Source organism: Mytilus trossulus, chromosome 9 (assembly GCF_036588685.1).
Source record: "Mytilus trossulus isolate FHL-02 chromosome 9, PNRI_Mtr1.1.1.hap1, whole genome shotgun sequence".
Taxonomy (NCBI): Eukaryota; Metazoa; Mollusca; class Bivalvia; order Mytilida; family Mytilidae; genus Mytilus; species Mytilus trossulus.
In genome coordinates this window covers 64007471-64025701 of record NC_086381.1, presented here as the reverse complement: position 1 = coordinate 64025701, position 18231 = coordinate 64007471, and the positions used below count along the sequence as shown (strand labels likewise).

The 18231-nt window shown below is 31.9% G+C and overlaps 1 protein-coding gene across 1 annotated transcript; it reads right to left on the bottom strand.

Moving 5' to 3' along the window:
• Positions 1–357: 357 nt before the first annotated feature.
• LOC134684125 (uncharacterized) lies at positions 358–10256 on the bottom strand. The gene is made up of 2 exons (XM_063543406.1): positions 10223–10256; positions 358–1291 (listed from the first exon to the last, which is right to left on the bottom strand). Exon 2 carries the CDS (start codon positions 1126–1128, stop codon positions 364–366), a length of 765 nt encoding a protein of 254 aa, XP_063399476.1. The 5' UTR covers positions 1129–1291; positions 10223–10256; the 3' UTR covers positions 358–363.
• Positions 10257–18231: the final 7975 nt, after the last annotated feature.

Sequence of the window (18231 nt, the reverse complement as noted above, 5' to 3'; positions counted from 1 at the left end):
ACTGAAGTAAAACTGTTTTTAAAAATGTTGATAGTAAATATTTTTTAAACAATTATTGACTAGTTTTATTGTCAGTTATATATTCTTAAATTATCAAATTAAAAAATAGCCGTAATATTGTGATTCGTAATAATAATTAACATTTTAGTGTATCAGTGAATTTTTTTTTATACACTACATAACGCTCTAAAAAGCCATTTTTACGGAAATTCGACCATACGATTTTCTTACGGCATGTTTAAAATATAAGTTAAACATGTATTCTTTCATTTAAAAAAAATCCAGGTGTGTGTTCTTTGGGTGCATTAAACTCCTTAACTAAGCGTCTTTTCAGATTTCGCCGCTGTACTATTGAGTTCAATCCTACAAGTTTCTCCTGATTGGTATCGTATTCCGTAAAAAGATATCCAAAATTTTCCGTAACACAACACCCCTCGTTTTAACGCATGAAGTTTGTATTTCCCGCTTAAAATTTAATTTTATGTTGTTTACAGATTGTTTTTCCTCTGTTACACATACTTCAGCTTTCTTCCTGACTAATTCGATGGTTTCAGACGAGCATCTTTCAATCATAATGGAACCCAATTTCTTTACGTTATTTTTAAAATCCTGTATCTTTGCATCGATAGAACAATCCAAGACGAATGTTTCTACATTCTTATTTTGAACCATGGACTCAATGCAATTCTTTCTTTTTGTAATAGTGTTCTTGATATCGCTCATACCAATGAAGGCTTGTAAATCTGAAGCATATGTTTTCATGTTTTCGATATCTGCGTTGCAATGAACGATCTCTTTTTCTTGGTCATTGAGAAAGGACACAATTGATTCGATCTTTTCACAACATTCCGCTTCTTTCTTGTCAAGTTCTTTCAAGAATTCCTCTTGCATCTTATCGAGGTGTAAATTTATCTCCATTTTCAATCTACGAACATCTTCCATGATTTGCTTCTTTTTATCCTTGACAGTTTTAATATTGGACTCCCTGTTCTCTATGATTCGACTGATATTTACCATTATATCCTTCAAGCTGTGTTCCATCTCTCGGAAAATTTCTGCTGATTTTGCACCAACTGCAAGGTCTTCAAGAAGTTCAAATCCACCGGAGTCTCCATGCTCTTTATACATTTGTAACAAATAGGAACTTCGTGCTTTAAACAGTCTTGCGTGTACTTCTCATTATGATAAGTACAAAATAAGTCAATGTTGGCGATACACGGAGGTAAGTTATTGTTGTAAGATGTCGGAGTTCACATATTGCACACAATGATGTATTTGTAGCCATTGGTCACTGGAAAAAAATAATATTATGTTTATTTTTTTGTTATTTCATTTCCTGCAATAGCTCGAAAGTTTTTAATATAAAGCGACCTTGTTCAGACCTACGTGTCTTAACAAAAGTGTTTCAAACATTCACACAAAATGTTGTTTACCTTCCACAAGACGAATATTTCCTTTGATGTTAGAAGAATTAATATTTCATATTTTTTTTTAATATTGTGCTCATATCTATTGGAAATAATTAACGAATAATGTAAATGAACACTGCAAAGTATTTAAAACAAATCTGTTTTTTTTTTTGTACTTAATGTTAGACTGTTTGGCTCCAACTGTCTCAGGCAAAGTTGCCGTTAGATATATATTTGGCTATTATTTTTAGATCCTTTTTGGTCATGTAGCTTTTTACAATTTCAGTTCTTATCCCTACAAACCAGTAAAAGTCTGATATAGCCTATATCTGTACTCGACTGTACTGATATTTACTCGACCAGTCTAAAATGGTCTGCAATTTACTTGATAATACTCGACTGTAATGTGGACCATACTTAGCAGTCTTAACTTGTACTCGACCTTTATTAGATCAGTACTTAACTAATGTTTATGCGTCGACCTAGTCTGACCCATGCTCGACCTATTCTGGACCATATGCATACTCGACCTAGTCTAAACCATATGCATACTCGACCTAGTCTGAACCATATGCAAACTCAACCTAGTCTGAACCATATGTATACTCGACCTAGTCTGGACCATACTCGACCAGGTTTAACCAACCTTTACCTAATTTTTCTATCTACTAGTATCTATTGTATTTCATCAATTAAGAATCTGTTTTTTAAAAAACAGCTACTGTCCTTGGCTAGAAATGTGAACAACAATTTAAATTAAAAATGTATTCAATTTTGCATGGAAACCAAAATTTCACAATAAACATTATAAAAATTCCACACCATATTTATAAACACTTACATTATATATATATAGATATATATATCTCGCCTTTAAAATGAAAATCAAACAAGCTGATCAAATAATCTCAAAACTGAATTGCGACTAATATTTTCAATGTTATTCAAACAACAAATCTCAAAAAAATATTTAACCCCGCCGCGATTTTGCCCCTGTCCTAAGTCAGGAGCCTCTGGACTTAGTAAGTCTTTTATGAATTTTAATTTTAGTTTCTTGTGTATATTTCGGAGTTTAGTATGACGTCCATTGTCACTGAACTTGTATATATATCTTTGTTTAGGGGCCAGCTCCGGGTGCGGGAGTTTCTCGCTGCATTGAAGACCCATTGGTGGTCTTCGGCTGTAGTCTGCGCTATGGTCGGGTTGTTGTCGCTTTGACACATTCCTCATTTCCATTCTCAAGTTTATCTATCAAAACGGAAAGTATAATGCATCCTATTCTACTTATCCCGATCACTGAAACATTAACCACTCTTAAATAATCGCAAGAAAGCTACATGGATGTCATAAGTTAGAACAGGGTTTTATCATGATCACTTAATATTTTGTTTTAGAATTATATATGAACAAAGTATAAATAAGTTTAACAAATAATTTCAAAATAATAATTAAGAGTCATATATATATTTATTACGAAAATTAACAAATTATCGTCATATTTATATTCTTATATGATTTGTTTTCTATATACTTTATTTTATCTGAATTTACATGAAAAAATAAATGCGCGCAAACGTAACAAATTATAATCCCCAAATTCGTGCAAACATTATGCGCCACTCTGACCAGGTGTAATCTTCTTTATGAGTTTGCCCCAAGCAGGAGGTATTACTCTATTCCTCACCACTAATCAGAAGGACAATTTTGTTTTGCAGTTTGTATCCCTTTTTGATATATTTATATAATACTAGTATATCCCAAATTCTAATTATATATAAATATACTAAATAAATAAATGATTTGGAAAATATGTTGAAGGTATAAAAAGTCATGAGAATTCCGAATGCAATAAGGTTCTATCCGGGCACTCTGGTTCTAAACCCTGGTTCCATCTGGTTTGTTTGGTTCTGAACCTTGGTTCTTTGGTTCGAAACCATGGTAACTGGTTCAACATCCGGGTTGTTTGGTTATAGCAACCCGAATTCCTGGTTCCATCTGGGTTCTTTTCTAGATTATTCTAATGTTCCCGTTGAACTTGAAGAAGATAACCACAAGTATCCGAATAAAAAGATAAAGTAGGTCAAAGACGCTAAAATTGTTTTATAACATTAAACATTTCAGGATCGACGATTAAAGAAGCTGTAAGGTATTTATTTTCTCATTCTAATGATTAGGAAACTAGATAAAAATAAAGCATCGTTTAGATTTTAAAAATAAATCGAAATGGTTCATTATATCGAACATTATTTTATTTAATTCAGTCGTTCTGTTTTTATTTATTTCCTTTTATATTTCTAGACGTTTTAAAACACCAAAATTTGGAGACCTGTCGTTCAATTGGCCAACGATATATGCATCTAGCCACTTCACCAGTTGACGACTGGCATATATATTTAAATGCACATTTAAAGTTCGAATGCATTTTATTTAATAGCTGCTTTGTAATAATATCAGATTTGATAGAAATACGTGTGAAGTATATAATATGTAACAAATCGTTTTGTCAAAACGGAATCTTAAAAGACATATAAAAAGAAAGTGATGATCAATTTAAGTTTAATTGAAAAATAAGTTATAAAATATAACAAAAATGTATATGTACAATAAATTTGTCAAATTTGATACTACTTGTGAAATTAAGGCATGCATATAATCATTATAGGCCAAAAAGAATCAAATCAAACTGAAGATTGCATATTTTTATAATAAAATTGTGTTGGTGTGTGTGTGTTAATGACAGTGCTGGTGGAATGCTTAGCACCAGCACACTAGTCAGAACTTCTGTGTTGGTACCATAGAAAACGAACATAAACTGCGGAGTGACTCTAGTCCGTTCGTCCCGAACGTCCAAAAAAAAAAAGGGTTCCGTTGTTTTAACTTTAGTGGCCTCAACCAAATACTACAAAACTTATACACAAAATAAAAAGAAGATGTGGAAGATGTGTCATGAGTGCCAATAAGAACACTCCACAAAAGACTAAATGATACAGAAATTAACAGCTATAAGTCACCCTACGGCCTTCGACAATGAGCAAAGTCCGTACCGCATAGTCAGTTATAAAAAGTACCGAGAAAAGAAACGGACAAATTATGTACAAAAAAGGACCAAAACAAATATGTAACACATAAACAAACGACAATTCATGAATTAGAGTCTCCTGACTTGGGACAGGTACATACAAACAGAATGCGGCGGATTAAACATGCTGGCAGGATCCCCACCCTTCACCTCATGTGGCATAAGCGCCAAAGAAGAACTCTCGGCAAGAGACCAGGTAACACAGAAATTAACAACTATATGTCACCATACGGCTTTCAACAATGAGCAAATAGGTATAGAAGATGTTGTATGCGTGCCAATGAGACAAATCTCTATATCCAAATAACAATTTATAAAAGTAAACCGTTATAGGTCAATGTACTGCCTTCATACGGAGCCTTGGCTCTCACCGAACCACAAGTTATAAAGGGCCCAAAAACTACTAGTGTAAAACAATTCAATGGAGAAAACCAACGGTCTAATCTAAATAAAAAAACGAGAAACGAGAAAAACGTATAAATTACACAAAAAAACGATAACTACTGTACATCAGATTCCTGACTTAGGACAGGTGCAAACATTTGCAGCCGGATGAAACATTATTATAACATCACAACATAGAAAAAAACACGATAAAACGAAATTCAAACGAGGAAAGCAATGTACAAATGTATAGGCCACTGACTTGCGACTGGCACATGCATACTAAATAGGGCGGGGTTGAACATGTTAGCGGGGTCTTCACCATCTCCCTAACCTGGGACAATGGTTACATTTGTAGTTCCACTTACAAAAAAATGAATTTGAAATTTGGTAGCGTCACTTTTACCGTTCAAGAGTTATCATGTTCCTTTAAAACATAGAAAATGCTGAATTTGCGTTTTCGTTCTTTTAAATAAGTTTGACTCAATCAAATTTTATAAACCTTATACGTAATGCGTATTACCCCATAACACAGCTCTATCAAGTTCGATATTGGGTGGTGTTACTGTTCAAGAGTTATTAGATATAAGAAGTTGGTACTAGTACTAATGATACAGATATCAACACGTAGACTAAAGATAGGAAAGATGCTTAATCTGTTGTTTTTGTTTTTTAACTTTAGTTTGCCTCAACCAAATGTTTTGAAACTTATACACAATGCTAGTGGTCACTTAACAGTCAAAATTACGTGAATCCTGTTTCTATATGTGGAGTTTACTTGTGTTTTCTTTTCACAAGCAGGGGCATCTGTGGCCCATAGACATATTGTACATTTATTTCAGTAAACGGTTTATTTACTTCCTTTGGCTTCTACTTCTATTAGAATTAACTTGCATATTTTTTTAGGATTGCGGTGCAGTTTGATAACAGACAGTGACCAGCAGAAAAAAGTGTTTCACTAGATTGAGCTCTTTGTCTAAGTGTACTTTAAAGGTTCTTCGCACTGAGTTCAGTTTATTGATATGCGTATACCTTCATGTGATTTTTAAGATGCTTAAACAGACTATCCATATCAACATGTCCATCAAATGAAATCCAAGTTAAAATGATTGAACCATTTTGAATTATCAATCTATCACAACTTGCAGTACATGGTGCTACTAGAGCAGTAAATATTCTTTCTAATTTTCACAGCAATAAAAAGATATAGTTCTCATTTGATCAAAACATTCTTCATATCAAAAATTGAGAATGGAAATGTGAAATGTGTTTAAGAGACAGTAACATGACAAAAAAGCAAAAAGCAGTCAAAGGTCACCAATGGGTTTTTAACGAAGTGAGAAAATCCCTCGCCCGGCGGCGGACTTCAGATGGCCCCTTAACAAAATGTGTACTAGTTCAAACTCCAATACATAAAACCGATCTTACAATTAAAAATATACACATATATCTAAATATTTAATATAGATATAAAAATATTAGATATGAGTGCAATCAGACGATTCTCCATATACTTCAAACAGAATATACAAGTTGTACAATGAGGGCAAAGGTCAAGATCATATAAAGTTTCTCGTGCCACAAGACTCACCATCATATGACAATACATCTTCATGCTACATATTCAGAAGCAAGGTCAATTTAGAATTATACTTCTAGGTCAGGGTAATATACAAAGTAACACACTGTATCATGATGATACACCACACTGCATAGGTCAAGAGTCAAAAAGTCATAGTCTGGTCAGGAGTTCCATGCCAAAAAAAAACAACCACAAAGCAGTCCTGCACGAAATTTCATAACGTATCAATGTCTCATGGCATGATGCACTACATTTGCCGAATACAGCAAACATAGGTCAGGGACAGAAACAGAAGACATGTATCTAAACTCAATAGAACAGTACTTGTATTTCAGGTCACTATATGCAAGTGCCTTCAACATAGAACATAAACTCTCGCAACAATTCAAAGTTAAAACGTCTTTCACAAAAGTTTGAGCAGGATTTTTTGCAACGATTACCTTACCGCTGTTAATCGAAAATCGGATCTTAAAACTAGGGTTTACCATTAATTTCTAACCTTACCATGTGATATCACTATGGTAAACTGATAGAAACACTTGATGCAGTCATGAAATTGAATATTTGCAATAGTACGACGAGAACAATACAAGACAGAGTAAGAAACAAATGAAAGTAATTATACATACGAACTTTTTATCACAATGCACAAACTAGGAACCGTAGTTTTTATTCATTTTATTCATTTAAAATGTACGCTCTCGTTAAACAACGGAAATTAACGCTGTATATTTATATAAACGATCAATCTTTTAATAGATATGAATAAATAAGGTTTAAATTTCAGTGTTTTTGTTGACATTTATCTCATTTAACAGATAATTATATAACTATTGTATGTAACCATGAATTAGGAATATAGGACAAAAATTACTCCCCCCCCCCAAAAAAAAAAGTAAGAAAAAGAACCACACATGCCAAACACGAAGTATTTTAATAAGGTTTTATTACTCTCAGTATAGGTGTGGTTTTTAGGTAAAAAAAAATCTTTTTTTTTTACAAACTCTAAAAACTTAAAATTAATATAATTAGTTTTTTTACATAAGATAATTTGATTTAACTATCTCTATTTGATAAATCTGAGAATCATGTTAGGACGCAAAATTATGTTTTTCGATAGTTATCTTTATTCTATTGTGTCAGTAATGGTAAAAAAGAAATTTATCTTTACAGATAAAATTAAAAATAAAAGTAGAGGTTATTTGGTCAAATGTGGTTTAGACTGGTCGATAATTGGTCAGACCTATGGTCGAGTATGGTTTAGACTGAAAAATAGGTCGAGTACAGGTAGAGAATGGGGTTAAGATTGTTTCAGACTGGTCGAGTAATAATTCAGAATATCTTCAATGGCAAAGATAAGGATCAAGTACAAATCAGTACAGTCGAGTATGGTTGAGACTGGGATCGAGTAATGTCGAGTAAAAGTCAGACCAATTCAGACTGGTCGAGTAAAAATCAGTACATTCGAGTACAAATATAGGCCATTTTAGACTTTTACTGGTTTGTACTTTTTTGGCTTTATAAATATTTTGATCTGAGCGTCACTGATGAGTCTTATGTACTTTGATAACACTTGTAGTGTATACATCACTGGCTTCAAAATTGTTGGTTTTATGCGTTCTTGATAAACGTAAAGCAGGTAGCGCTACGGACGAATGAAATGTATCAAATGAATTTTTCATTTACTAGCATGACCGTGACTCAAACGAGACCTGCAATAACCGTGAACAGCAAACACAAATTACTTGCATCCAGATACAAACAGAGTTCTCTCTAAGTATCTGTTAAATTTATCAGAGAAAAAGACAACAACAGGAAACATGTAGTAAATATAAACAATTTTGATTGATACATAATACGTAAATAAAATATGAGTGACAATTGTTGAAGATTTACACCGATTTAGTTAAGCAAAAATAAAGCCGGAATTTTTGGAAAAATCTTTCTTTTATGACCATAACTCCTTAAGGTGTCGTCCAATTGTTTCTTTCATAATAAAATGTTTGTAGCTGGTAATTTAGCTGTTTACAGATACCAGATTTTTATTATTCTTCCTGGTTTAATAGTGTAAATATGAAAATTAGAAAAGAAAAAAATTGCCATTGAAGGACGATAACTCCTTTAAAAATGAAACCAACACGTTAAAAGATTTCATGTGTCCGAAACATTTTCTGTATTTACCTTCAGGTGATAATTTTGAAAAAGAAAGTAAGTAGATCTTGACACTACGAACATTGTTGCCCCAAAATAATTTTTTCTGTCTATTATGGTGTTAACTATTTGATTAGAATTACAGTTCGGACACATGACCTTGATTCTAATCAGATATTAAAGGTTTTCAATACATTTTACCCTTTAGTTTATTTTTAGCAATGAAGATCATGTTTGTTTACTAAACATACTCGAAGGATCATCTGCTCAAAATGTAATTGAAATTGGTTCAGTGGTCTACTTTGTTAGAAAACATGAAAGTTAGTCAAACATCATTATTAAAGGACAATACTGTGTGTAACACCTTAAGGAGTCCATAAAAGGTTTCGGTCATGTGAGCATTTTGTAAATATTTTACTACGGGAGATCGAGTTTGCCATTTTCTATTTTGGCCTTGATATATGATCATCTATGATTGCAAAAAAAAGTAAAAAAGAGCTTTGATTTTCAGATAGGCAAATAAATGGGAAAAATTGTACACACACGTACAGCTGTTTTTATTCTTTCATTGTGTGTGCCTATACCAAGTCAGGATATGAAAAATGTGTGCTGGTTAGTAGTTTATGTCGACTGGTAGCCATGTTGTTGATGTACTGCCCAACTTGGTTATTATTTCCTTTTACCCTTTTATAAAAATAGGAATACTTTAAAATCGGTTGTCAGTTTGATTGATATTTGCTTGATTAACGTTAAGTGACAAATATTCCATACTGATTCAGGACATTTGACCATGAAAACTATAAATAAGCTGCCATATGGAGTATATATACATGTATTTCCCAATTGATAAGATATTCCCGGGTTTGTATTTCCTATCATGATTTTCTTGATAGAGGGATGCTGCTCACAAGGAAGCTATTAAACAAAGACTTCCAAATGGTGAAGCTGAAATCGTCCCTTCATAAATTTTACGTTGGTTGACCCTTATAAAATATCCGTTTCACAAATGATAGCGGATATGTTCCTAATTCCGGCCACTTTTCACGAATGTGACCTACCGAAATAGACTGGTTCCTGGGTTTGTACTAGCATGAGCAACACAACGGGTGCCACATGTTGAGAAGGATATTCTTACACTTCTGGAGCAGTTTTGAAGGTGTTCGTGTTGCTTAGACTTTGATTTTCTATTTTGTGTTTTGTGTAAGGTTAGAATTGTTTGTATGATTGTCGTTTTCTTTGTTACCCATGACGTTGTCAGTTTATTTTCGATTTATGAGTTTGAAATGTCCCTCCGGTATCTTTCGTCCTTTTTTTTATACAAAAAAATTACTAAAATCAAATAGTAAACACTATACCATGTCGTATCAAAGAATGCTATCACTGACTGAAAGTTATCCCAAAGCACTAAGGATGCTGCTATCCTGATATCTTGCACGACACGTGATATTTAACATTTTATATCGATAAAAGAGAAACAAGTTAGAATACAGATTGTTCACTTTTCGTTAACGACCTACATTACATGTCCATGATTTAAATCAGCAATAATTATCAAAAGTCTATATTATTGATATCATAAAAAGGTACAAAGTAAATAAACAAGAAAAGAAACCTTACATGCAACACGGAAGTATGTCGTGATGACAGCGTTGTTTGCATAATAGATAATCAATATGAGTTATCGCTCTTTACCTTTACTAAATCTGGTTGAATATGAATTTGATTTGTACATTTCAGATTCGCATGACTTTCAGAATTTAGTCAATTTTAGTTGATCTTACTGAGGCATTATTCATATTTGACATAATTCTATGGGAGTTCTGTTCTCAATGGGTTTTTTTTCAATTCGTAAAGCTGACTTGACTTAATTTATTATAAAAATCGAGAAGATGTTCCTTATTAGCCGTGTATACTGAATAATTTATTTAGGTATCAATGATGTTTTATATTTAAAACAATTTTTACGAGTGTTAAAAGCATAGATAGTCCCCTATTCATGAAAAAACAAAGTATTACTGTTTGACTTTCATTTCAAATTGAATTGTGAATCTAACAAGATGAAAATTTAAAGTCATTAGATGTGATAAATATGTTTATTAAAAAAATATAAAGGTAGGTCTACTAAAGCATCATCAACTATCAATAATCCCTATGTACCACCTTGCACTAGGAATGACATTAAATTACTAAAATATATAACGAATACATACATATTTGGTGGAGGGTTACTTGCATTGGTATATTAAAAAAGATATTTCACATCCATATTTTTACGGTAATACATTCACCATAACTAAAACTTTTGATATTCCTCCTTAGCTTTATTATCTTCCCAATAAAGATATAGTAATGGATATTGCGAAATCCCTCGTCTCGCATGTGATTGATTCTGTCAATGTAGTGTACAAAGTAAGCCAATCATCAGACTGCAGTAAAATACGCAATTTATTTAAACTATGTTTTTTTTTATTCATATGCTTTTTCTTGATCGTGAAGATTAGCATCTATCCCAGTTTTACATTTATCAGTGAAGTAATACAGAGGTTCCATGTATAATAAATTATCCTAGAACAGATGTATATGTTATGTGCCAAAAGACAATTTAACACCAGACAGAAAAGGTAAGATTGTTGTTAATGGTTTACAAAGTTAGGCATACCATTTAGAAAAAGTTTCATTTTGAAATATATGATAAACAGAAAGGCTAACAGATATCAAATGAACATTTAAAATGAAAATTCACAAACTGATAATGCCATGACTAATAAAAGAAAAAAACAAACATACAAACAGTACACCAAACACAACATTAGAAAACTTAGGACTACGTACCACGAATCTCATGAAAAAAGGGTGCTCTCAGGTGCTCCGGAAGGTAGGCAGATCCTGCTCAACATGTTATACCAGCCGAATATATGTGGTCATGTACCTGACCAAAATCGGAAACCGCGTCTTAATGTTTTTTTTATATTTTGAGAAATTAGCTGGTGGAAGATCTATTACTTTATATGAAAATCAGTATAGGAAAACCATATAAATATACCATCATCGATAGTTATAAAATAAGCAGTTGTGCATGATTGAAATGACAGAATGAGACACATTTCCACCTAGAGACCAAATGCTGCAGATATTAGCAACAAAAGATCACCCCCCCCCCCCCCCCAAACCCGCCTGACATAGCATTTGTGTAAATAAAAACGTTTACAAGAAGAACTAATGCTTGGTTAAAGACATCAAACAAACAAAAAACTATCATAACCGGTTATAGTAATGACCCCGAATTACAGGCTACAGACTAGTTACATGAACTTACAATGTGTAAGGGTTAAAACAATTCTACACCCTACCTCGGACAGTAGCACAACAGTTTACCAAAAGACCAAATTATTCCAAAAAATAAACGCAAAAAAAGTTTTTGGATAAATAGCAGCACACCCTCCCGTAACTTAAGACAGTGGTATAACAGCACATCACATGACTTTATAAATTACATGTATAAGCTGTACTGTTTCTAAAACTTCCCAGCAAAGTTAGTACATCAGCAATATACCCTCTTTATACGGGTAATTATAAAAGTCATAGAATGCTTCATTTCATAATTTTTGAATTTCATTATTAAAAGTTGTATTTTTAATTGAAAAAAATATCTATTGTTTTCACCGTATTTGGTTTTCCTTTGCTTAGATGTTAAGATAGTGCTTTGACATTTGGCATCCATTATCTGCGTTTAATAAATTGACAAACTAAAACAAGCTGCTGTCCGCATCCCCTAATTCCCAGCAGAATTTTTTCTGCTACAATGTACACCTCATTAGTGTGTTAAAGGGATAATTCGCGATTTTACACTTTTTATCTTATTATGTTCATAATACCATAAAAAACATATTCACCAAGTTTTATTTTATTATGAAATCTAATAAAGGAGAAAATTGGGAATTATTAATTTTATTTCTTGAAACTTCCTGACTTATGTGACGTAGTTTAAGTCTTTGATGCATGCCGGGATTGAAAATATCTCATTTAAGTCTTGTTCGTTAACCATCTAATAACGCGATTTAAAGCGCATCGACGACTTTTGGTGTAGCTATTAACCAACGAAAAATAGGTGATAGCCATGCAACTTTTAAAATTAGATCGTGTGGATATTTTGCAACGAATTTTAATAATAAAACTAATTCATACAATAGAACATTTTTATGATTTTTTCTACAAATACTTTAAACAAACATTTGAATTGACATGATCAATAGTGTAATAAAAATACACGTTTGTGTTCTAACCTTTTTGCTTCATTCCAGCAAACATTTTCACTTGCTTGTACGGTGGAAATAAAATGTGTATTGTTTTGTGACACCTAAAGAATGTTAAGTGCGTCGGTTAACTCAAGGTAATTAAAGGAATAGCATTATGTAATTCTAATCCTTTGATCCTCATTCAGTGAAATCTAGATGTCACGGTTTATTGGCTTAAAGGTGTGAACAACATTTCGTATGAATTGAAAACGGGAGTCAGTCAAAGTTATAGACACAGAAATCAAGGACTTATAAAGACGTCCCTGCAGAAATGTAAAAAAAAAAATAATTAACGGGAATAATAAGGTCGCACAATAACTGGATAGCTGTTGTATATTTTTATATTTTGCATAAGCATTTAGATCACTTTTAAATGAATTATGACTTTTAATTAATTCAGTAACGATAAAATACTTAATTATTTTAATTGAAGTATAAATTCATAAATAAAAATAGCTTTCTAATCACGAGTGTATGAACTATAAATTGTACTATTTTAGTTTAGGATTGGCAGCCTTTAATATTTCAAACAGATCATTAACAATTGCAATTATATATAATTTAGTCCATCCCAAGTTATCTTTAATTACCTATTTAGGAATTAATGTTTTCATCAAAATATTTCAAATCACAACGCACGAATACTTCAGATATTTGATAATTTTTTTTAAAAATTGACATAAAATTTAAGAATCTTTTTGGAATGGAATCGAAATTTACGAACATATATGCTTTTAAGTGTGAAAAAAAAAAATCAACAAAATTTATACATAATCGGGAATGTCCTGAACAAAATAGTCTTCGTATCTCACACCGCAACTATATATAATACTTTAGCTATTTGACCAACAATGTATAAAAAAAACAGAACGAATTTAATTTCATCTTTCCCTATTGTTTAATGTTATTATAAGTCTATTTCAACTGGCAAGAATACCCACAAAGCGGACAAGCGGTTTGTTCTTTAAATTGCTGTCATTGAATATCAAGAAAGAAAATAAATCCCGAAATTGATTTGAAACTTTGATACTCTATAGTTTATTTACATCCCTTAGGGATTATTAGTGTACGTCCAGTTGCGTACATATAACATGCATGTCGGAACAATTGCGATGATGAAGAATTTCTTCCTTTATTCGAGAACAATCTAATTAATATATAAATGTCCATAACTTCGATGAGCCAAAGAAAGTTATTATCGACCTGTATTTAAATCTCTTCTTCTTCTTCTTTTGGTATACAATAGTCTTTCGACATTTGATGATTACATACTGTTGGCATACGTGGACTAGTCTACTAACAAAACTTTTACTCCAATTTACACAAAATGTATGTTTCTTTCTTATGTGCAATGTATACATGTATATATTTGAATTTGCGCTATAGTTCCGTAACTTTTCATCCTGGCGTATATACGAATGGTCGACAAGTGCGTACATTTTTTAAAAACAAAATTTCTGGTTTGGTCCGATCTGTCCTTCACCATTGACAAAAAATATGCGGTACGTCTAAACACTGCTAAGGACTCCTTAGTGCACTAAGGACTATACAATGCCACTAAGGACTAGAAAGAGTACTGTTATACGTGTTATTTTTTACATATTATGTTAAAGATTGATATTTAATGCATAAATTTCAAATTTTATAGAAAAACAATCATAAATAAAAAAGATATTCAACATTTTCTAGGCACGTGCCCATTTTTCTTTGATATACCGAAAATCAATGAACCGATTGACACGTGCCAAATAATATAACAACTGATTAAACAATCATATATTCTTTAATCTAAGCAATAAACAATTGTATCGAAAAGATTAATACTTGATTATTTTAATAAAATGTGTTGTTCTTATTTAAAAGTTAAAATTAGTAAAAGGACAAATAATTTTGCTTTTGTTTCATTTATTTCCCGACATAGTTATTTGCCATAGGTTTTAATGTTGATGTGCGCCTAACTAATAAGTAAGAGTGTTGTCAGCTTGGTAAAACGTTTATGTGAGAGACATAAAGACAAAATGAATATATATGTATTTATAACTTTTTTGTTTTTATTTTAATTCCGACAAAGATGCGTTACAAATGGCTTCACTAAAACATGAGTAAATTCCGAAAAAAAAACCACCCTATAAATCATGATTTTTATTTGTCCACTTTCTATTATGAATGTTCCACAGTGTTTAGTACATTATTTACGAATAATTTCCTGCATTTGTCAATTTAAAGTTAAAGATATAATGTTGATAGAAAAAGAGAGTGCTTTGTAAAAATTACTCACTGTTGAAGGCCGTATGGGTAACTTAAAGTTATTAATTTCTGTGTCAGTTTGTCTCTTGTGAATAGTTGTCTCATCACCAACCCGGTTTTTGGACAATGAATAGAAGTTAAAAGCTACTACATACTTTAAATTTGGAAGTACCCATGCAGCAGAAGTAAGAAAAACATGCTACAATGCCGGTCCCAAGTCCGAATAAAGGGGTAGGGAAGTAATATTTCTTTTAACTGGCAGAATCGTATGTTTTATTTTTGGCGCAAATCATACCATCTAATTTTAAAACATGTGGAGCAAACGTAACATTTGAGAAAAAAAGTTGTGGCGCAAAAGGACGCATTTTTGGCGCAAACGGATATCACCCACCAATCCTACCACATCATTTTTTATATTGGTTGCAAATTTTTTTTATCGTATTGAAGTCGTATTTGTCCAGAAATATATTGCTCAAACGTGTTCTTCATATGATAATAAATTTTGAAAATGAACCATTATAGCATACGCACAAAAAAAATAATTTCTGTTCAAATCCGTCTGTTTACTTGTAGCTGGCATTAAATAAGTTTGGTTACATGTAGTAATTTTTTTTTATCAGATGGTTTATTTTTGTCCTGAAATACATTGCTCAAACGTCTTCATATGTAAATTAAAAAAACAGATAAAATTTTGAAAAAGTACCATAGCAAACGCACAAGGGTGGTTGCATGTAGTAAAAAGTTTATTATCTTATTGATTACGTGTTGTCCAGTAATACATTGTATAACGTCTCCATATAAGAAAATAAATTTTGAAAAGTGCACCACAAGAAACAAAATAATGTGTTTCGGCTCCATACCTGTGCGAACGCATGTCCGTCGTCGCCCGTATTCTGTCATTTATTAATATGAACATCAAACTAAAAAACCTTCATTAGATATAATATATTGTTCTGGAGACAAATTTATTAGTTTCAAGAAATAATTACAAAATACACTTGAGAAAAAAATACTTCTTCATTCTGAAAAAAACACATTAATAGTATTTCAACAACAATTCCTTTTTTAAAAGTATCCAACTTTACCAATCTTGTCCATTAAACACAACAAATAGCATGATTCCCGTGTAATCAGTAATGTAATTTGACACGTGTCAAACGGTTCATTGATTTTCGGCACATCAAAGAAATACGGGCACGTGTCTGAATAATGTTGAATATCTTATTCATCTAAGATTATTTTTCTACAAAAATTGAAATTTATTCATTAAATATCATTCTCTACCATAATATGAAAAGAAATTACATGTAACAGCACCCCATCTAGTCCTTAGTGGCATTTAATAAGTCCTTAGTGCACTAAGGACTCCTTAGCAGTGTTTAGACGCACCCAAAAATATGTATATTTGGATCTTTATTTCATCAAATCTGTTGTTTATTTTTAGGTACTATCTATATTTTTATAAATGATTTTCTTTACATCAGAAATGTTATTCATAAACAAGCGTATGAGTTTAGTAATGACTAGTATATACTATCACTTTCGGACACGCAAGATAGAGATGCATATTATACACCTAATAGTTCAAAATGGAAAGTTATAAATTATCGGCCGTGTACAATGATCAATACCCTAAGAAGTGAAACGATGCATGAATTTGCAAGCTCGACAGGAAATCGCTTGAATACCTGGACGTGTCACACCCCCTGCAATACCTTAGGGAGTAATACCTTTAGCCATGCAGGTGATCAGTGGAGCGAAGATCCTAATTTATTTGAATAAAGTTTATTACATAAAAGAATTATGAACTAATTAGATTTCCGAAAACAATTCAAGTTTCACAGAACACTTATTTATGATTTGAAATTTTTACTTTTTAACTAATTCCAATATTATCATTATTGTTAAAAATAACAGATCGTGGATATTAAAAAAAAAGATAAGAAAATTTTCCGTATCAACTTAGTTATAGTTAACTAGTCGGATAAAACAACCGTACGATTGACAAGATATCGACACGCAAATACGACTACACCGGGTTACTGTAGTTTTGGTCCTTAGACATATCTTGGGTGCATTTCGGTGAAGGTAACAAAATGGCCGACCTCAGAGAATTGATACTCTAAATTTAAAATCGATGTTGATCTCTTATCTATCAGAATAAAACTTTAATATTCAAGAATTTGAGCATTTTTATGCAGAATGAACATAATATCAATTTTTGATTTTTTTGCGAAGTTTCCCTTTAAACAGTAAAAATTCCCTAACTGGCTTAGGCTGTCTATGCCTTGGGCAGAATACCTTAGTAATTCACAGTGTTAAGAACTTTTATTAGCAATAAATATACAGAAAATGACAGAGGCGGAATTCACTTTATTCATATCTACTTAAATATACACTTTTCTTATTGATAAACTCTTGTAGCCACCATTCTTCCTAAATTTTCGGAACACTTGAATTAAATCTTTTTTTCCTTTGTCCGAAAAAAGAATAAATACACCATTCCCAAATGCACCTTCAAAAAGTAAGATAGCAATAAATTATCGACCTCCTAAAAACGTTCATAGCGGAAACTCCTTTATCACATGGCAAAATCAAAAGCTCAAACACATCAAGCACATCAAGCACATCAAACGAATTGGAAACAACTGCCACATGATTGTCCAAATTTGGTACAGGCATTTCCTTTGGCAAACGTTATTTGATTTGGACAAGAGTAGTTTGTTCTTCTATTATTTGCTCGTCTTTTTTATGCACTTTCAGTAATTATATAAAAAGGCAGAAAAAAATTGCCAAAACTTGTACAACATACCATATCAAACACAAACACCGTTTCCTACGACAAAATACCAGACAAACAAATGTAGGTAAATAATACAAAATATTATATACAGCTTGATTTTTTACTGACAACATGTGATGGGGATGAACCAGTTTCACATGCGTACAAACCTTTTCCTTTTGCCTATCTAGAACGTTGTCTTAAAATTACAATTCACATAACACATGTAAAACTTGCATAATATACACATGGAAAAAAGTATTGCAACACCTTGATTTTTTAAAAATTGAAAAATCAGTCTC